Source organism: Panicum virgatum, chromosome 6N (assembly GCF_016808335.1).
Source record: "Panicum virgatum strain AP13 chromosome 6N, P.virgatum_v5, whole genome shotgun sequence".
Classification (NCBI taxonomy): Eukaryota; Viridiplantae; Streptophyta; class Magnoliopsida; order Poales; family Poaceae; genus Panicum; species Panicum virgatum.
In genome coordinates this window covers 11,578,557-11,600,592 of record NC_053150.1, presented here as the reverse complement: position 1 = coordinate 11,600,592, position 22,036 = coordinate 11,578,557, and the positions used below count along the sequence as shown (strand labels likewise).

At 41.6% G+C, this 22,036-nt stretch overlaps 1 protein-coding gene across 4 annotated transcripts; it reads right to left on the bottom strand.

Moving 5' to 3' along the window:
* Positions 1-9,840: 9,840 nt before the first annotated feature.
* Positions 9,841-17,833, bottom strand: LOC120679474. Of its 4 annotated transcripts, XM_039961072.1 has the most exons (7): positions 17,720-17,833; positions 17,335-17,604; positions 13,328-13,435; positions 11,584-11,706; positions 11,038-11,148; positions 10,160-10,931; positions 9,841-10,077 (listed from the first exon to the last, which is right to left on the bottom strand). In XM_039961072.1, exons 2-6 carry the CDS (start codon positions 17,563-17,565, stop codon positions 10,179-10,181), a joined length of 1,326 nt encoding a protein of 441 aa, XP_039817006.1. In that variant the 5' UTR covers positions 17,566-17,604; positions 17,720-17,833; the 3' UTR covers positions 9,841-10,077; positions 10,160-10,178. The 4 variants fall into 4 exon arrangements, with proteins under 4 accessions (XP_039817006.1, XP_039817004.1, XP_039817007.1 ...); XM_039961070.1 differs by lacking the exon at positions 17,720-17,833 and having other exon boundaries at positions 17,335-17,702; XM_039961073.1 differs by lacking the exon at positions 17,720-17,833 and having other exon boundaries at positions 10,160-10,928; positions 17,335-17,700.
* Between the last annotated feature and the right edge of the window lie 4,203 nt (positions 17,834-22,036).

Here is a 22,036-nt window from a genome sequence, read left to right as displayed (position 1 = left end):
CTTTCAAACTCCTGCGATGCATATTTATCTTTAATGTGTGGTAAAAGCCCATTAAATGCTGCATCGGCCAACTGCTGATCGGACAGAACCAAACTGTAACATCGGTTCTTGACATCTCTGAACCTTTGGATAAAAACAACAACTGATTCATCGTTTCATTGCCTTAAACCAGTCAAATAGGTCAACTTCAATTCAGTAACCCCTGAGTAGAAAAATTGATGAAATTGTCTCTCCAGATCGGCCCAATGTAACATGGAATTTGCTGGCAAAGTAGTGAACCAAGCAAAAGCCGATCTAGACAAAGACAAAGAGAACAAACAGACTTTGAGTGCATCATAGTTGCCCGCTTCTCCCAACTGTAGAAGGAACCTGTTAACGTGCTCCATCGTAGAAACTTCTCCCTGCCCTGAGAACTTCGTGAAGTCAGGCATCTTGTACTTGTGGGGGAGAGGAATCTGATTGTATGCCGGAGGATAGTGAGCCTTGTACATAACAGATTGTTGCTTTGGCCTTAAGCCAAACTGTTCCCTGATCACTTCAGCTATCTTCGTGCTCCAATCAACTTGTGTTTCAACATTTGGCATCTGTTGGAGAGAAGCCACGCTCGCTGCGTTGGTCATCATTGCAAGTTGCTAAGCTACATGATTCATCGGCCGTTGAGCCGATTGCATCTGTTGTGCTTGCTGGGACATCTGATTGGGTATCTGCTGAGTCATCGTCGGTTGTGTAGCTGATGGGTTAGCCAATTGTTGACCAATAATATCCATGTACGACACATTGACACACCGTATCTGTCCTGTTGCTTGATTATGAAATACATAGTTGACTCCCTTCTGATGCGGAGATTGCTACAATAACACTTCTGAAGGAGACTGGGGTTGGAGCAGAATAGTAAGACGCTGCTGTGGGGTCATCGGCGACGGCGCCGATGCATTAGCTTGTGCCATCTGTTGTGGACTCCATGCGCCTTGTGCATTTAGTTGTGTTGCCGATGCATCTTGCTGTGCACCCATCAGCTGAACGACCGATGGATCAGGCTGAGAGGCTATCGGCTGAGAAGCCGACGCATTAAACTGCATCTTGGGTGGCGTAGAAAAGAAATCCGGATGCATACCATACCCAGTAGCAGGATTCCATCCTTTAGGAAATACGAACGCAGATCCATCTTGCACAGTTGTAGCAATCGGCGGCATGGTTGAGTAGATAGGATCTGCTGTACTCGCCGATGCTGCAGTAGTCATCTGGGTGGAGTTTGATTGTTGCTTGTTCCTGCCTGGCTATCTTGAGCCGACAGGGCTGCTGCCATAGACACCTCCAAGGGAGTATATTGCATCTGATCTGGTTGTATATAGCAAGGACCCATGCACCCTGGTAACGTGTCTTCAGCAAAAGTCTTGACCACTGCATTGTGCACCGTGTTGCCCATGACTGTTGTACTTTTGATGAAGGCTTGTGCCATAGCTTGGCCAACTGCGTCTATCATCTTGCTTTCACATTGAGCCTCTGTCAATGGCAGGAAGGATGGAAGATTAAACTTCTTGATCACCTCACCGGATGGAAGATTAAATTTCTCCACCAGCTCTTCATATTCCTTTTTTTTGTTCTTCTTTGAGCTTGTCTTCAGAAACAGGAATCTGGTTCTCTTCACTGACCGCAGATTTATCAGTAATGTCCACCATGTTGAAACTTTTGGTCCTACCAGACGTGCCAAAAGATGTGTTGACACAAAAATCAACACTCCGAGGGCAATTGTTCGCCGAGTCATGGAAAGTCAACCAAGCGTGCTAGTCAATTTGACCTGAAATTGACAAGGGAGAAAACAAAGTCAAATTCGAGAGCATATCGGCTGGGATTCCGAATATCTCTCAGATGGGCGTATCGGTAAGCTTTGCCGATACTATAGACGACAAAAATATTAAATGCAAGCGCGTAGTAAAGAGCGCACCGGCAAGATCAGCCGATGCACTAAACGACAAAACCGGCTTTGAATAGCCGATCGTGTATGTATGACAAGATATAAGCTACGAATGTGTAACTTAGATGATGTGAAGCTAAAAACAGATCTAAACCGGCTCTTGAGATAACAAAAGTGTTACTCCAAAACCTAAAGCCGATTTAGTATGTTTTTAGATGTGATAATGGCCAAAAAGCATAGGAAAACCTACAAATCTAGCCGATATCAATAATTGGTGAATAAATCTAGATGAGATGACAGCGATGCGCCCGGAAGTCAAAGCCTAGATAAACTCGATAACTTTTGAATAGATTTGAACGAAGCCACAGCGATGCGCCTGGTAGTTAAAGCTCAAATATACTCGGTAAAACAAAAACTCACCAGCAAATCAAGTCGCTCGAATGTGAGGCGTCCTTGATCAACTTGAAAGAACTCGTCGAAAAAAGAAGAGAAAAGGCGAAGTCGCCGAAAAAGTGCAAAGGAATTGTAAATTTTGTTGTATTGGATGTGTATCAAGTTTTCCCGGTCTCTTACAACCCATATTTATAGCCTAGCGCTATCAAGTCCTAGCCGATTACGACGAACATTACTTGACTTAAAAGAAAAGACTATATAAAAATACACTACTTTAAATATTACAAACGAATCATCAAGATTCACGTAGAGTCTGGATCCTCTCCTCCTTTCTTGACTTCATCGGCAACTATCCATCGGCCAAACACCAGAACGGACAAATCAGTATCTTCACGGCATATTCCTCTGGTCCATCGGACGGACTCCATCGGCCGATTCCAACACTGTGCATCTTTTGGTTTTTTCCAAATCGGCCACCTTCTCTTCACAAAAACCATCTTCTTTGACATGTGTCAAAAAACGGTGTCACACCTGTTTAGCCAAGGGTGGCAGCACGGAAACGTGATTCATGCATTCGCGTTCCCCCGGAGCCTGGCTGGAGCTCCCCGCTAGTTTAAACAGGCATCCAAATGTCGGCTGGATGGCTAATGGGGCCTTGTTGGGGTTGGCGAAACAACCAAACAGACTCATAGTATATGGTAATGGTAGCTAGGAGCATTATTTACATACATACTACGGTATATTCCAAATTATTACTCCTATGTGAGAGTAGTTTGAAGCTTGAACTCTCATGGCATATATACGCATCAAATCATTTTATTCCATTATTATTCAACCTACCTACAGTCGAGCGTGATGTATATTATTGGCAACTTGGTTTCCCATTGGGCGCCGCTGGCACGGTGCTACTAGGCCGGGCTAGCTCCGGCTAGCCGACGATGGGAACGTACTGGACCATGCCGCTGTCGTTGATGAAGAGGCGGACGCGCTTGGGGTTGAACCTGGGGTCGAAGGGCGAGCCCGGCGGGAGCACCTCGACGGCGACGTCGGGCCTGTCCTTGCTGATCCTCATCGCCGCCGGGGTCGCCGGGGCGCCCAGCAGCTCCGGCCACCACGCCTTCATGCCGCCCATCGATGATCTCCCGTCTCTCTTGCTCCTATATCCTCTCTATGTCCGTTGAGCTTTGTGATTTGTAGGCCACACGCGTGTTGCGTTGTTGGTTAATTATATAGGCGCGGCTCCGACCCCAGCAAGGTATCTGATGGTGAACAAGCCCGCGACAGCCATGACGTCTGCCATTGCTGCCATCGTTTGCTGCTTAATGTTGTGTAGAAATGTCTTGATCTACCAGCTGTTGCAGCAGCAGGGTATGTCTTGTCTGGAGCTTTGTTTTCTCCTTGAGGAATTTACTGGGCAAAATACATTAACATTCTTGTTCTCCTATAGACCGAGCAGTTGTGTGTATGCATGGTTGGGATTTAATTATCCGCACACGTCGGGTCTTCGCTACTAGAAAATGGCCGATCAACACCGATTGATAAGAGTCTTAGGCATCATTTTTCCAACGGGTACTACAAAATCGAGACTAGAAGTGCGTGTCTTCGTCACCGGGTAAAACACCCCGTACCACTACTACAAAAATAATTTGTAGCAACATCATCATCTTTTTAGGAGAAGATCAAAATGTAACCCGTTAGTACAAAAGGAGCAGGGTTACTATACAACCGACCCACCCTTGGAAAAGCATTTTCAGGGGCGGGTCACCCCCTCACTCGCTCCTAAAAATGCCCGACAAAAGTAACAGACACCCTTCTTGCTCCTCCTGAAAAGCCATTGTTTGCTTCGGGGAGGTGCACCCCGAAAATTAAAAAAAAAGTGAAAAGGCGAGGGAAGATTTTAAATTTGATTTTCTTCAAGTTGGGAGGTTGTAGGTAAGTTGATGCTAATCTCATATCTTTTCTATACTTTTGGATAGTTTTAATCCTCAAATGGAGCTCTCTTGGCCTCTAGTTAGATATAGATCTCCATAGCGTGGATTTGCCATTTGAGGCACCATTTGTCTCAAATTTTTGGATAAATTTGTGCTATTTTAATAGGAGAACTTAATTATCAAATCATTTTAGCTCAATCTATAAGTTTTAGCCTCATTCCAAAGTAAATAATTTTCTAGATATGATCCATGGAGTAGAGAGAGAAAGAATTTATTTTTTCTATATTCACACAAATGTATGATAGTTTTTTTTGGTATAAGTTAAATGGACTTTTCCAATATCATATATTATGGCCACTTGGAGCTCTGATTCCATCGATAAAAATATTTTTTATTTTGTTCATGTATACACAAATGCTGGTACAATTTTATTTCAAGATTTAGTGGTAAAATAATAGGTTGAGTTTTGATTTCTTTTTATTTAGTACATGTTGATAAATTGACTTTTTTCAACATCTACGTATATATAGTAGTGTATATCTATGGCAATTTAGGGCTCCATTTCCTTGGAGAAAAGGATTTGATTTATTTATTTCTATATATTTATAAACAAATACATGATTGTTTTTTTCCAAATACTTAATGGTACAATAATAGGTTGGGTTTTGATTTCCTTAATTAGGACGTGTTAAATTGATTTTTTCAACATCTATGCCTATATAGAAGTATATATTTATGGCCATTAGAGCTCCATTTTCTTCGAGAAAAAGATTTGATTTACTTATTTTTCTATATTTATACAAGTACATGATTGTTTTTTCCCCAAGATTTAGTGGTACAATAATAGGTTGGGTTTTGATTTTTTTTTCAATTAGGACATGTTAAATTGACTTTTTTCAACATCTATGCCTATATAGAAGTATATATTTATGGCCATTTAGAGCTCCATTTGCTTCGAGTAAAAGATTTGATTTACTTATTTTTCTATATTTCTACAAGTACATGATTGTTTTTTCCCCAAGTTATAGTGGTACAATAATAGGTTGGCTTTTGATTTTTTTTTTCAATTAGGACATGTTAAATTGACTTTTTTTCAACATCTATGCCTATATAGAAGTATATATTTATGGCCATTCAGGAGCCATTTCTTTCAAGAAAAGGACTTAATTTATCTATTTTGCTATATTTATACAAATACATTATATGTTTTTTTCCTAGATTTAGTAGTACAATAATAGGTTTTGTTTTGTTTTTTTGTTAGTAAATGTTAAATTGACTTTCTCCAATATCTCACATATATAAAAGTATATATTTACACATATGCATGATAGTTTTTTTCTGAGCTTTAGTCGTACAATAAAAGTATATATTTACACATATGCATGTATATCATTTTCAATATCTACTCTTATGTAAAAGTATATAGTTATTCATCTTTTATTCACCAAATTAACGAAGAGATTGTTTTAATCCATTTAAATTATTTGCTAAATTCAGAGATGGATAGGATATGGATGTACTAATGCGGACCACACAAGAAATGAGAAGACATGAAGGACACATTGCCCGTTTAAAACCTACAAGATGTCCATGGTGATGGTGCCGACGAGGGGCCCATCGACGGTGACAATAGTGACGATGAACTTGACGATGGTGATTTTCTGAGTCAGTTGTTGTGTCACACTAAAGCAGAGCTATTGGTTTGTAGTGCCAAGGGGTTAGCAAACTTTGGGATGGTGAAAAAAATTAGCAGAGGATAATGTATACGAACGGTCAAAGGAATATCTGAAACGCTACACCGTGCTTTGTTTTATTCTTAATTTTTTGACTCTGAAGGCTATTATTGTGACGGACCCAATGATTTGTTGTGTATCTTGGCTTGGTTGCTTCCAAAGCCAACTAAAGTGCCAGCCAACACATATCGAGCAAAGAAGCTTGTTAGCCCATTCATGATGGATGTGGAAAAAGTTCATGCATGTCCAAATCATTGTATTTTGTATTGTGGGGATACTTTCAAAGACTTGGATAAATGCTCTGTATGTTTTGCATGTCGATACAAAACAGTGCCAGTTACTGTGGTGGTGATAATCAAGGTCCAGTCGATGGGAATAAAAGGAAGAGGAAGGGTGCAAGGAATAGTATTTCGTCTGTTGAGTCAGCGGACGCTAATTTAGGCATTTCTAAGAAGTAGAGCAAAGTTCTTGCCATGGTTACGTGGTACCCACCAGTTTTCAATCGCCTGAGGCATTTCTTCTCGAATCCAAAGGATGGTGAACTGATATGATGGTGGGATTCAGACAAGTGCAAGAAGGGTTGAAAGCTTCGACATCTAGATAATGCTCGCCTGTGGAAGAATTTTGATGAGAAGTATTATCTGAAATTTGAAAAGGACCCAAGAAATGTTTGGTTTGCATTGAGTACGAATGGAATGAATCCGTATGGTGCCATAGCACATGGCCAATGATATTGATGATTACAACATGCCTACATTGTTGTGCCAAAAGAGAGTATCTTTCGCTATCCATACTTATGTAGGGCACCATGCATCCCGGAATCGATATAGATGTTTTTCTTGAGCCTCTGATGCAAGAGATGGAAACTTTATGGAAGAACGGTATCGATATCATTGATGGCTTTGCACGGCAGCCCTTTAATCTTAGAGCAATTATATTCATCACCATCCATGATTAGCAGGCATTGTTTGTCCTATCAGGACAGATTAAAGGTAGGATGGGATGCACTATGTGCGTGGATGGCATCATATCGTCTTTCCTGGAAGGTTCTCAAAAGGTAGTTTACCTTGGGTACATATGCTTTTTGGTGGAAGGACACAGGTACCAAAGTAAGAAGTTCTATAGTTTGTTTGATAGCATGGCTGAATTACATTCTGCTCAAGTAAAACGAGACGGGCGCTATGGTTCCGATATGGTTCGGACTATCCAAGTCACTTATGGGAAGATGACGAATGATGGGAAGAAGAGAAACAGAGATAAGCCACCTATCGATGGCGTACCATTCAGGAAAGAATCCATCTTATAAAAGTACTTGTTGTATTGGGCGGATCTTGAGGTCCACCATGCAATCAATGGTAGATGGTATGCACCTGAAGAAGAATGTGTTTGGTAATAATACAATTGGGGTCCTTTAGACACATCAGTCAAGATAAAGGATACCTTAAAGTCATGCCAAGACTTTGTAGCCATGAAGATAAGAGAAGATCTTCACCCTATGAATAATTGGAATGGAAGATATGAACTCCCCACGCCAGCTACAACCTGACACTTAAGAAGGGATTGTCCGAGTGCCCCAGCTAGGGCGCCTTCTCTTTCTTTGCCGACCAGTCAATAGCATGGCCGCAGAACAAGATGTCCTTCACGCCGATGTCTGGCTCTGGCCTACCGCTACGGAGTAGCAGTGACAACTACTTCGGGTTCCCACAGTCGACATTAGGTACTGAGCTGGCCCTGCTACCGGAGAGCTTGCGCATACCTTCGCTGGAGGAGGTAAGCACGCACATAATGGTAAGTGCCATGGGCAGGGCCATGCCCTGTCACAATGGTGACTAGTCCATGGACCTTGGTAGCTCCGTTTCCTCTGTGCCTAATCTGATCACCGGAGGAGCCATGAAGGCACCCAAGCCACCATCAGATCCCAGGGTGCAAGCACCAGCATCAGTTTCTCATAACCTTTGCCCCACATCCATCCCCAAATTCCAAGCTCGCCGCACTTCTGGCAAAGCCTACAAAGCACCTTTATTGCTGTGAAAAAGCAGGGTCCCATCGATGCCACATCCACATGCCATGATCCTGACTTCATACCTCTCAGCAACAACTCCATGATCCTGACTTCATACCTCTCATCAAGAGCGAAGAGTATGAGCTAGATGCCTAGATCAGGACAACCCCAATGCCTAGGGCGTGAGCTGGGGGACTGCAATGAAGTCGTCTGAGGGTACCAGGATCACCAGGAGAACACCTTACCATGGAAGCTCGTATATGGGCATCAACAATTCCAACTCTATGCCAAAGCTGTTGCAACTGCTGCCACCATCATCTCTAAGGGCAGTTGCTAGCAGCAGGAGCCCTGTCACAACACAAGGGTCATTTCACTAATGCTAATAAGAAAATCAATCATCAGGAAGGACAAGAACTTGCAGGAGCTTGTGAACATAGACCCGAAGAAGGTGAATAGGTAATTGGATTTTCAAACATATTAGACTATTATTATATGTGGTTTCTAGAGAGAAGGGCATTAACCATGACACTTATGGCATAGTTACTTAGATTGAATCAATGAGGAAAGAAAAATGGAGACCAAGCAGAGATGAGTTTGGTTAAGGATATAAAGTGGATTGGAACTAAACCTCCACCTATGTCAGTTAAGGTCCAAACCGTTGTTGGCTATGCTGATCGAGGATTGAACATTACTAACCATACGTCGGGAGTAGGAGGTAGTCGAGATCGGTAAACCTATGTACCTTCGTGCACAAGAGTAGATTGAGCTTGATGCTATTGTCTTATTCATGTGCTAGTCTACAACTCATGGCTGACCTTGGGAGGTATCGGTGGGGACTAGTACTTGAGAGTCGCGGGGCAGTTCAAATGCTAGCGTTCGTGTGCCATGCATGGCTTGATGGGGAAAGTGTATGTCGTGTTTGTTAGGTTTACTTTGCAAGGGATAAAATTCGATTGATTCACTACTTATGGATACGAGGGCCTTGATCTCTTGGTCACATCATAGTAAAGAATTGGAATGAGAATGGAATGGCGATGATATGATATATGTTTATGATATTATTGGAGGATTAATCTGGTATACCATGCTTGCTCTAACTGTTTATGCAAATCTAGTTGGTACTTGTTACATTAAACTTGAGCTAAAATATGAAATGTAAGGATCCAATATTATTAGCTTTTCAGCAAAATTAACTAGAGATCCAAAAGCATTGCATACTAGGAGTCGGCTAAATTTATATCATAGTCGGATAAGGCTTGCTGAGTGTCAATGTACTCAAGGTTTGTTGTTGATCTTGTTCAGATATAGATATTGTTGGTTGGAGCTAACCAGAATTCACATCGGTCGGCTCGATGTGACGTCCTCATGCCTTCGTAGTTATCATTTTGTTTTATTTGTTCTCTATTAAAATTTTTCCTCGGGTTAGATTATTTTCCTCTGCCATTACTTCTTAATGCTTCTAATTTGAAAGTTGTTTTGTAAATACCATAATATTGTTACTATTTTGTAAAATTGTGTCATGCTTGTAATATCTGCGCTCGTCGTCGTGTGAGATTCTAGTGTACATTTCAATTGAGATTTCCCATTGTTTTATCGGGATTTGCCCGACAGACTGTCAGATTACACCATTTTAAGTGCGTGGTGACTTGATTAACTATTAAGATGATAGTTTAGCGCACTTAAGATGGTTTAGTTTGGGTGGTGGTTTTGCCACATACACTCTAGAAACTGGTAAATAAATATAGAGCACAATAGTTTTCTTTGCAATGATTTATATCGAACAGGTAATAAGGGGCCAGGGCCTCAGGGCTATATATTGAATAAGATGAGTTTCATCAGCAGCAGGTTAGCGAGCATTACTTCACATTAGCGCCAATCACTCTTTGTAACGATTTATGTCATATAGCCAAGGGGTCAGGGGCTATTTCTTTCCATAATAGATGAGTGGGAGTTGCAAGTTTGCAACACATCATTATGCAGTAGCAAGCCACCAACAAAATGTTCATGGCTAGAGTACATGTACAATTTATGCACACCAAGTGGAATTTGTTTCCAAGACACCTAGACCTGGCTGCATAAGACTTTCGCATCCGTCTTCCACCACTGTCAATAAAAACATGAAATGTAATCACACCAATAGTTGAGACCGAACAATAATATAATATATAGATATAAAGAGGCTCACCAGAATTTGATGCTTACAACTATTTCTTGTTAATAAACATGATCAAGGCGGTGATTAGAGTGCTCACGAGCAAGCAGATAAGCAGGACATCGAGGTACTTCGCACGGAGATTTAGTGCCTCAGTTCTCACTGTTGTGATCAGCATCAGATAGAGCCCTAGAATGATAGTGAGGAAGAACAAGAGCCCTACAGCGCTGAATGATATGTATTGGTTTTGCCCAGCAGCAGGAATCAAGTCCCTGAATATGGCCATGATTGCGCTGATAAAGGTGCTCCAGTTGAGGATAAGAGCTGATAGGTCAAACATGTTGTCTAGGTCTTTACTAACTTTTTCATCGGTGCTTTGGCGATGCCCTTCAGGCCATATCTTTTGTTGAAGGAGGGAGGCACCAGCCACTAGAGGAAGGAAGATAATGGCGTAGGCGTAGTTCATGTTGAATGAGATGAATATGAAGTATATCATCAGCATCAGATGGAATGATGAGAGGTAGACCAAGACATTGCCCTGCTTTGCCTTCGTCTTTAACGAGAAGAGGTCGGTGCAGATGGCAACGAAGAAGGGTGCAATGGCGAGCTTGAAGGTCGTGTTGTCCCTCTTGCCCTCGTTGCCATCATTGCCACCATTGCTGCTGGGTGATAGTGATACAGCACTTGCGTATCCAATGAGCGTGCAGATGGCAAACCCAAGGGCCTTCTGTGAGTATTTGAGGCAACGCCCCTGTTGCTCCTTTTTCATCTTATCAACTGTGGGGACATGGACTGCAGCTACCTGCTTATTATTCCAGAGGATAATAAAAGGTTAGCTGAGGAATGACGTTAAAAATTTGCAACCTGAGATGTAAGGAAGTAAGAACGTCGCAGGTTAGTGGGAAACCAACCTGAGATGTTTCTGTCGGTCTTGGAAGGTTTGATGTAACATCCATCACAACCTCAGGAACTGAATTATTGGGAGATTTTGCAGCGTGCCGCGGAGATAGCCAAGCCTGTACCTGCCATGAAAAGGGGCATCAAATTTCTACTTAAATTTGTGATGTTGTCCATTAAGTTGTTCCATGCAAGAAAAGTAACTATAATTGTGCGTGACAAATCCCTCTCCAGGCATGAATTTCCAACATAGTAACTATCGTCAATAAGATGCTAAAGTTTGGATTCTCCGCGCATGCTCTTCCTATAAAGCCCTATTTAATTTGTAACTTTAGTAGGTTCGTAGATTTTTAGGAGTAACAACATTGCTGCAGTTGTACAACACTGGTGAACAAAAATGTTATCTACACTACAGCGCAGCCCCAAAATGGTCATTAGCCAACTACCTACCCCAAATATTTGCGGATAAAGCACATGGAAAACAAGAGTAGAGCTAGCCGTGTGAGGCTTTTCATCCACTGGATAAGGAAGTTTAGAATGTTGCCGGTTAGGAAACCAACCTGAGCTGTTTCCGTTGATCGTGGATGGTTTGATGCAACATCCATTATTACAACCTCCGGTACTGGATTATTGCTTCTTAACTTAGCCGTGTCCGTGTGTCGTGGAGATTGCAAAGCTCGTACCTGCAATGAAAAGGCACATCAAAAGTTTAGTTAAATGTACATTTCTTGCGATAATGTCCATTAAGTTGTTCCATGGATGAAATGTGTCATTGCAACCAAAGTGTATTCGACAAGTCCCCCTCCAATCGTGAAGTTCTCGCATATCAGCTACTATAGTTAAGTAGTTGCCAAACTTTGGACTTGCGGTGTATGTTCTTTCTATAAAGCTTTATTTAATTGGCATTAAATTTATAGGCCAAACTATATTGCTGCAATCACTATACCACAGCCCCAAGATAGCGACTGCATTGTGGTCGCTATAAGTCGTTTTAGCGACAAATCATCGGTCGGCATAGAGTTTTAGCGATGAATCATCAAACGTTGAATGAACATATTTATACTGACAGATAGTCAATCGGGCAATCTCGATATACTGACTGACGGTAATCTTGTAGTTTTACGTACTGACATCTGATGCTATTTTTAGGTTGTGGTATAGTGAATTGTACAACATTGGTGAACAAACTTGTAAACATATTTTTAGGCTAACCAATGTATTAATTACATTTTTCAATTTAAGATGAAATTCTAAACCCCAAAGCCATTCGAATAATTGAACTAACGCATTCATTTCGATATCAAATGTTATAATCGGGTTCCATTTGTTATGTTGTGATCCAAATTCGTTGCACAAGAAAAAGGTCGACTTCCGACAGAGCGAAGCGGAGGCCCGTGGCCCATTGTGGTCAGCCCGTGCCAAAGACGCCTATGGGGTAAGGGGGGAACCCCCCCGTGGTTTGCATTATATACCTATTTGGGGTTGCTCCTCGTTGATTAATCCTCTTGTAAGCCGCCGTTTGGCATTGTGAAAAACACACACTTGATATAGTGAAGATTTGCTGGCTGACGCCCATGATTTTTTTCCTTCCACATTTGGAGGGGTTTTCCATGTTAAATCCTCGTGTCTTTTGGGTTTGATCTTGTTTGTTCTTCATCGTTTATTCGCCATCGCTTCTAACACCATGTTGGATTATTGATGCCTATAGATACCCTAACATCTAAAAATATTTTAATTTGGTATAAACGTGCTAGATAGATAAATATTTTCTTTTTTCTCCAATTAATGGTGATTAGAGGCAATATTAGAAAAAAGCTAATGAATGTGTGAACAGAAGGTGCAAATATACAGCTCTAACAGTTAGAAGTAAAGCTGAAGGAGTTTCTTGATATTTTTGACCCTTGGATTTATGACAACAGCTCAGATCTCTTGTCCCACCCTGTCTCCATACCCCTCGTGCCCGCCACCATCTTCCGCAGGGTGCCAACATGGCCCTCCCTCCCTCCACCACCCTCCCTACTCCGTTCAAGAAGAAAAACTGGTCTAGGAGGAAATTTACACAGTACAGAAATTCTGATTCTAATACATATAATTTATAAAGCTTTCATGGGTTATATTTATAGTTGTTTGATGTAAGATGCAGTTGCTGATGTTTGAGGCATGCATGTGACATGGTATGTCTAAGTGGGTTTTCCATATTGAAAAAATATATTGGTTTAATGTTTGCAACAAAACGCAGGGAGAAAAAAAATCAAAACTATACAGGGTATGTTTGATCAAGAAGCGACTGGACATGAAACTAACCCGAGCGGTGGTCGTTGGTTGTGGACGGTTCACCACAGGATCTGCCTTAGCTGCCGCTAGTAAATGATCAGTTTGAGACTCCACGAGCTGATGTGAAGGCTCTATTTGCTGCGACCAAAACACAAATGTAGACTCATACATATATATGTATGCACACTCGCTTACATTACAAACAGTGACATGCATATATATATATACCCTTATTAAATGCCAAAAACGTGTAGTTAAACTAGCGAATGCTCCAAGTACGAATACAGAAACCTTTGAAGCACTACTAGAAAAACGCACATTCGTCCGCGGCCGTTAGTACCGGTCACGGTTTGGGCCAGTACTAACATGCAAATTTAGTACCGGGCCAAAAAAACAATGGCCATGGGAGCCGATTAGTGCCGGCTGGTGGCTCCAGTCGGTATTAAAGTGTGCCACCGAAAGCCCCCCGACATCCTCTTGCAACGGCTAGTGACAATTTAGTACCGGCTGGAGCCACCAGCCGGTACTAAATGGCCGCCAAGAAACTTAGTACCGGTTGGTGGCTCCAGCCGGTACTAAACGGGAAGCTTTAGTACCGGCTCGAGCCACCAGCCAGTACTAATGCTCCTACTATAAATCGAGGCTTCTTCCTCCCCGAGCCGAGCCAGCGCCCATTTCACCAGAGAGCTAGCTCGAGCTCGGTTCTTCTCTCATATTAGAGTGGTGCCGCCATTTGATCTTTTTTTGTGATATTTGCACTCATCTAAGTGCGCCAAAGGTTTGCAACTTCATCCTCTCTTCTTTGATGATCTTCATGCTTCGTTTTATGCTCCATAGTTAGAGAAATTTGAGTTTTTTAGAAATAGTGAGAATGAGCATATCTTTCATTTATGCAATGATTTGAAATATATAAAATTGATGACTTGAATGTGGTAGTAGGTTTATTGGCTAGGTTGAAGTTGGATAATTTATAGAGATATTTTTCAATCATTTTCTATATATTAGAAATGACCGTAGTATATTTTTTAATTTTTTAAATGAGATGAGTATATGTGGACAGTGGAAATTTTTAGAATGAGTTTAAAGAGTTCATGTGATTAACTTGTATATATGACCATATATGGAAAGTAAATTTTTATAGAATGAATTATTGAAAGAAGTATAATAGAATTTTTTATATTATGAATGGATTATTTTGACACTCTAGTGATGTATGTATTCAGGCTCACATTGAAACCATCTAGAAACTTAAAAAATCTTTATTTTGAAACAAGTATACATCGTTAATCTGCATTCAACGGTGATGGCACTACATTTCGAGGATACACGATACGCTATAAGGACGTTGCCAATAGATTGGTCGCAACACCAGCATTTTCGGTTAATCCGAACACAGCATTTGGCGCAGTCAGCGTGGCCGTTGTTGCACTGAGAGCATATCAACGAGCATGCTGCCTGTGCCAAGTGATGTGTTCCTATCAACCGAAAATGTTGGTATTGCGACTGGGCTATTGGTGACGTACTTGTACAACACCGTGTCCCCCCGAAAGGCAGTGTCATCACCGCAGGGTCAAGGTTACCGACATATATATTTTCCAAAATAAAGTTTTTTTTTCTTCTAGATGGTTTCTGGATATTGAAAAGAGTGTTCTCCTGGAACTGAAGGGTGTCAAATAATTAGGAGTTATAGAGATTTATTTCAATTAATTAGAGATTTATTTCAAATGTTGTTTTTATATATGTATACTTGTCAATACATTCTGTTACCGTACAACTTCGAGTGAGTTCTTTATCTTTTTTCTTGACTTGACTATATATGTGTATATATTTCCAACATTTTTTATACATATATGTGTATGAAACAGGTTCCACTGGATCCTTCTTGTTATCGAGATCGATAAATGCCGAGTTCGGGTGTACGACTCCTTGAGGAAGCCAACATATTATTACTAAGACCTCATAAACATCATGGAAAGGGCATGGGCTCGCTTCCTCCAAAAACATATAGGAATCTCGTCACCACCAGCCCCGCTAGAATTCAACACTAACTGGATGGTATGAATACATATTGCACATCTACTATCGTTTCTTTAATCAACATAAATATTTTATAACCCATATGTATATATATGTATATATAGATTATGACAGCAGCCAGAAAACAACCTATGTGGCTACTACGTATGTGAGTACATGATGGATTTTTACTGCCGCAACTCGATGTCACAACATGATTTCAAAGTACGTAGAACAATATTACTAACAATTACTTGCATTTAGTTTCATCTAGATACTAATTCAAAATATTGGTGTTTGCACTTGACAGATTACTAGTATGGCGGATGACCTCATCCAATCGGAAAGAATCAAAGCAATTCAAGAATCAATCCATGGATTCCTCCTAGATGAGGTCATAAATCCAAATGGAGAATTTTATGCGGATCCTAAAATAAGTGTGGGTCGAGCGGATCCGAATAAGGACATCAGCGATGATGAGGTGCCTAAGGACATTTAGTATCTTGTAAAAATTTGTCGGACAAAACTTATGTGCACGACGACTTGTAAATATATTGTGAATCCCGAGTTTATTATTAACATATATATATTAGAAGTACATATAATATTTCAAGTTTATGTAATTATAATAAATATATTCTATTGTATGCTAGATACAAATATATACGAATATACAGACGTACACGAATACAAATACGCAGACGTACATACACAAATACGAATTAGTTGAAACCTAAAAAATGAAAAAATAGAAAAGAAAAAAAAGACACCGACCGTCACTAAATGGCTCCACCTGCCGCGCCTGCGTGGCATGCACTTTAGTACCGGTCGGTGTTACCGACCAGTACTAAAGTGCGCCTTTAGTACCGAGCGGCCTGACCGGTACTAAGTGACGGCCCACTTAGTACCGCCCAGGCGGTATCGGGCAGGCGCCCGGTACAAACCGAGGGTTCCGCCCGGTACAAATGAAGGTTTTTCTAGCAGTAAAGCATGACATGTTGTAGTATTTGAATGCATGTTCTCCTTAGCTTTCTTTTATGTAAGCTTTTCTGCAAATTCAGGGGCATAGAGCAAAGCATTCGACAACTGTTCAAATTTGTGAGTGACTTGATCAAATAATTTTGACACCTAAATAATCCAAAAGGTTACATGATCAGTACCTCAGTGATGTTATACTAATTTCCCAAAAATGATTTAGATAAATTAAATTATCAGTACAATTTGTTGTATGTATATATTAGATATATTGGTATATGGTAGAATAAATACAATTAACTACCAACAGCTATTGGATTTTCCAACCATAATACAAAAATTGACTTATTCAACTCCCTGCTGGACCTATTCCACTGTACTGGGGGACCGATTTCCAATTAGTAGGTGGGAATTTCCTGCCGACCATCCTGTCCCTTTATACTAATTGGTAAATTCAAAATGATGGTGGCTTACATTTTAAACATCTGACCTAGTAGGAACTTTTTGAAATAAATTTATTAATACATCATACTATTGACACGAAATTCATATTTGAAAACTCATGTGGACAAAACTTTTTATATATGGGAGGAACAAAACTTGTGTACACCTAGCCCAATTCACAAGAACTATTAAACTCGCATAGAAATAACTTGTTCAAGGGCAACAAAACTATATATTGGGGGAACAAAGTTGGAAGCTATAATAAAAAAATTAATATGAAGAAAGCAAATTCTATGGGCCAGGTGAGTAGATCCAATTATTAGAATACTCCCTCTATCCTGAAATGTAAGTCATTTTTGCATTTTAACAGATTCATTGAATATTCTCTGAATCTAGACAAACTGTATGTGCAGATTCAGTGAACATTCTATGAATCTAGACACAGTAAAACACTTTCAGGATGACTTATATTTCAGGACGGAGGGAGTAGTTCGGAAGAAACAAGCCAAAAAGGTTGTAAAAAGGAAGAAATCAGTGAACAGATGATTCAAATATATGGAGCAAACCAATATGCAAAATAGAAGATGTGCAAAATATCTTACCATCTTGTACGCCGCCGGCCGGCCACTGAACACTACCATGGACACGGCCTTCAGCCGCCGCCACCGCCTCACCAGAGGCTCCCTTCTTTCCATAAGCAGGTCGTCACCTGCATCATGCCCCACCCGATGGTCCCATGAATCATCAGTTTTCTCTATCAAGAACTCCTTGCTCTCCGCCGCTTGACGCAGTCGCTCCCAGCGCTGCGTAGAGCGCTGCTGATCCATTTCCATGGACCTTGAAGCTTGAGCTCAACCAACGATCTCTCTTCTCTATGTGGATCGGATGAGGACGAAGAAGATGGATGAGAAAGAGATCAACTCGACGTACGGAGTGTTTCCTCCGGTGGTTATATTTGAGCCTGACGCGGCCGGATCGATCACCTACCTCTTTTATTTCTGAAAACGCCCGGCCGGGCCCGTAGCACAGATCACCGATCGAGTACCGAGCGCAGTTGTTGGAACCACACCATAGCTGCTGTCACTGATGACTCAGTCCGCCTGGACTTACTATATAGAGAAATTTTACAATAATTGAAAAAATAGGAGCCGTCCATCTATATATATACGTCTCTCGATCGAGTCGACGTCGAACTCACAATGCCGACATGTTGTTAATTTGTACGATCACAAGCAAATAATATCTGGCCGACGTACTGATGTCCCAACGCCATTGCTTGATCTGCTAGTAGTATAAGCATGAAGTAATAAGGACCTTTCTTTCGCGTAATGAAATACATGCTCATGCTCATGCACGTTTAAAGAAATGTAAGGAGTCAGTCGACGCCGACTCATGCCGCAACTGCTGGAAAAAAAAAATGAAAACTGGTGTGGATAACTACTGTGATAGTACATGTAGATTAGAACGTGACGTTGCTCCTGCCATCCGTCAGACCAAACGCTGGGCTGATGGGGCTAGGTATAACTACTGTGATAGTACATGTAGATTAGAAAACTATAGATTTAGGTCTCAAGAAAAGGACTCTTTCCAAAGCCAGTATATAAAGGTAGACACGAAAAGGACCACTCTTTCTGAAGATATTATTGGAGACCATCATCCTATCGGGATAGCGCTTCAAAACCACAAAGGGGTAAATTAACATGGAGTTAAGACTATATGTGGTCGGCATGACAGGTGCATGCAAAATCATTCTAGAGTCAGATCCGGTCGGCATCGAACAGAAAGGAACAAGGTTGCTAATGATTTACTTCGGAGTGGCCTACTACTCCCATCCATAGGGCTGAAACTCCTCCCTCCATTCAAATTGTAGGTCGTGCTTTGGCAAATCCAGATACATGTATAATTTTAGTATACACTACCAGAAAATGGTAGTTTGCCGAGTGTGGCAAGGTTTGCTGAGTGTTTTTATGCGGGCACTCGGCAAACAACATCTTTGCCGAGTGCTACGCGAAAACACTCGGCAAATATTAACTTCGAAGCACATTTTGAAGTAGTAAATTAATTCAAAATGAAAATATTTTGAACTACAAAGTTGCATAACTTCTCAAGATCTAGAACTTTTATTTTGGTCATTTCTTCATTCGACAAAGTGATAGTAACATTGTTCACGAAATCTACATGTCTCATTAGTTTCATGAAAGTAGAAGAGAAATACATAAAATTTGTGAACAATGTTACTACCACTATATCGGATGAACAAATAACCAAAATAAAAGTTGTAGATCTTCAAAAGTTATACAACTTTATAGTTGAACACTTTTTAATTTGAATTAATTTTGCTAACGAAAAATACGTTTGAATTTTCAAATGACCTCGGATGGAGAAACAGCCAAAATAAAAGTTGTAGATCACAATAAGTTATGGAACTTTGCAGTTGACAACTTTTTTATTTGAAATCATCTTGTCCACGAAAACTAATTTTGAATTTGCAAAAGTTTGAAATTTGATTTTTTTTTTGGTACCTTGGATGGGGAAACAACAGAAATGGAAGTTGTAGATCTCGAAAAGTTTAGATCTCGAAAAGTTTATGAAACTTTATAGTTGACAACTTTTTTATTTGAAATCATCTTGTCAACCAAAACTATGATTGAATTTCTCAAATTTGAAATTCAAATTTTGTAAACAACCTTGAATGGAGAAACTACCAAAATAAAAATTGTAGTTCTCAAAAATTTATGAAACTTTGTAGTTGACAACTTTTTAGTTTGAATATTTTTAGGATTTCAAACAAGTAATTTACATTCGATTTAGTATAATATGTGAGAAACCAAAATAGAATATAGATACGTGACGGTATGGTGACCCGCCGGCCGTGTAGCCCGTCATTTAACGAGAAAAATACCGCGACTTGCCGATGGGGTCCTCTCCGAATTAAATATTTTTTGTTTGCTATTTTAAAAATTGTTTGCTGAAATTTTCTTTGCCGAGTGTCAATTGATACACAGCAAACTCTTTGCCGAGTGCTTGAAAAAAAAGCACTCAGCAAAGAGCTCTTTGCCGTCAGAATCGAGGTGTAGTGCCGTATGCCTTCGGCAGCACTCTGGCAAAGCCTTTGCTGAGTATATTACGGCAAAGGAGACAATTCCGGCAGTGATATACCTAGATATATACTATGTCTAGATACATAGTATCGGCTCGGAAAATGGCCAACTATAAAACTACTCGATTGCTAGTTTGATCGAATATGGTCTAACACACAATGACTCGAGGATTTATACTAGTTCAGGCCGGAGAATGCCCTACGTCCATTATGGGGGTGGTGTTCTTACTCTATTGCTCTCGAGACTAGGTGCTCAAAGTTCAGAGGGGAGCTTACAAGCTTTCAAGCAGTATGTTCTCTCGGAGTCGAACCCTCTCCTACGTGGTGGGGGGTGGGGTTTCCCTTTTATAGTTCAAGGTGGGGCCCCCTGTTTACATATATCTATCGTGGTGTCTTGGTTCCGCCCGGGGGTCCTTCATCTTCGTCAGTCGTCGGGGCCCACCCGGTCGGTCGGGAGTGGAGAGGCTTGAGCCAGGCTGGTTTTCTTGGGCGACGGGTTGTCAAACTGTTGTCCTGTCCCCGGTCAGTCGGGGTGGCTTGGCCACTCGGTCGGTCGCTCGGATGTCGTCTCCTATCCTGTCCGTTCGTACCCGCTCCTCCGTCCATAGTGCTGCCACGCGTCCTTCCCTGCATGGCTTCTGCCTGAAGGACGACACGCCCGTTGAGGGGTGCCCTGCCACGGTCAGGCGGTGCTGCCCGATCACACTTGCTGGCATAATGGAGTGGTGTGCAGGAGAAGCCATCATTATGGCGTGGAAGGCGGAGCTTGTTGACGCTCTTTCCCGTTGCATCGTGCGGCCTGGACGACCAACACTGTGCCCCTGTCAGGGGGTCCTGTAGATTACGCAGGCGTGGCGTGCGGAGGGAGTGCGCGACATGTGAGCCCGTATGGGGCCTGATTTGACCGGCACGCCCGTTGTACGGGGCGGCGTTCTTGGAGCGCACGACCCGGGTCGCTCGGTACGGCACTGACCCGGGGGGTTCTAGGTCGGGAGGCTTCCACGTGTCCCTAGAGGGCTGGCTTTTGGTTGCGCTGGGCGCTGAGGAACGGCAGTTGTCCGTACCGGTTTGTGGGCTGTGCCAGGGTGAGCCCAACAGGATGTTGGGCCTTTACTGTTTAAGGCGGGCCCATTAGGGACTCCGGGTTTATACACCCATCACATAGCATAAAGTATATATCTAGAGACTTATTAAAAATGATCCACAATTAATTTGAAACGGAGGGAGTAGAAGATTCTTTTTGTTTTGTTAGTTAGATAGATGTTAGGCTGCTGACTCTGACTGACTGGCGCTCGCTTGTGCCTCCTCTAGCGCTCAACTGGGCCACCTCCACGCACATAACTGGGCCGGCTCGGCTGCACCCTCCTCCGCTGGACCAAGGCGCCTCCCTGGGTTTGGTCAGCGCCCCTGTTGGGCGAACTGGGCCGCCCCCATCGTGGGCGCGAGCTCGGCCTACAAGCCAGCCGCAATTGTTAGGAGTAACGCGCGCATCTGCCATCCGATTCGTCGCCGAAGCATGCGTCCGCGTGGCCCGTTCGCTTCTTTTCGCTTCTGTTTCCTTCCTGTTTCTGCTTCCTTCCTATTTCTTCACCCCGTGACATCTCTCTGAGCCGCCGGTGCCGCTTCATCGCTGCGAGGTTCACTCTCTCTCTTTTCTCCTCCTTACAATTCCGGTGGAGTGCAAAATTGCTCGATCTCTCTTCAATTTTGCTTCTTCCGCCTATCTTTCGCTAGATAGCTCTTTGTATCCCTAATTTTGTGCTGGAGACGGTTTAAGGGCGATTCATCGAATTCGTGGATGGATTCTTCATATATTAGGGAATCAGATTGATAGGTATGATTTATATTCCATCTATTCACCGATGTTTTTCTCATCTGTTTCCTCAATTCATTTCTTTTTTTTTCAGGTTGCGTGATTCAATTTGAGAATCTTGGTTTGCAGATGCAATTGGTAGATGTGATCAATTTATTCTATCCAATTACGTACCTATTTGCTTGCTAGTTTTGCTTACCCAATTGTAGTACACAATCATGGAAGTGTTAGGAACAAATTATTTCATTTGTTCCGGTGGAACAAAATTGTTACAATGTGCTCCTTTGGAACAAATTTGAATTTCCCAAAATGGAACATAGTTTATATCAAATAAATTAATAGATTTGTTCCAACGGAACAATTTTTTTATTTAGAACAAATAATGATTTAA

Coding starts and splice junctions, on each gene's coding strand:
- LOC120679474 (XM_039961072.1), bottom strand. CDS start 17,565: ATGGAAATGGATCAGCAGCGCTCTACGCAGCGCTGGGAGCGACTGCGT. Junction 11,707..13,327: donor AACCAACGACCACCGCTCGG/GTTAGTTTCATG, acceptor TTTTCATTGCAG/GTACGAGCTTTGCAATCTCC. Junction 11,149..11,583: donor GATCAACGGAAACAGCTCAG/GTTGGTTTCCTA, acceptor TTTTCATGGCAG/GTACAGGCTTGGCTATCTCC.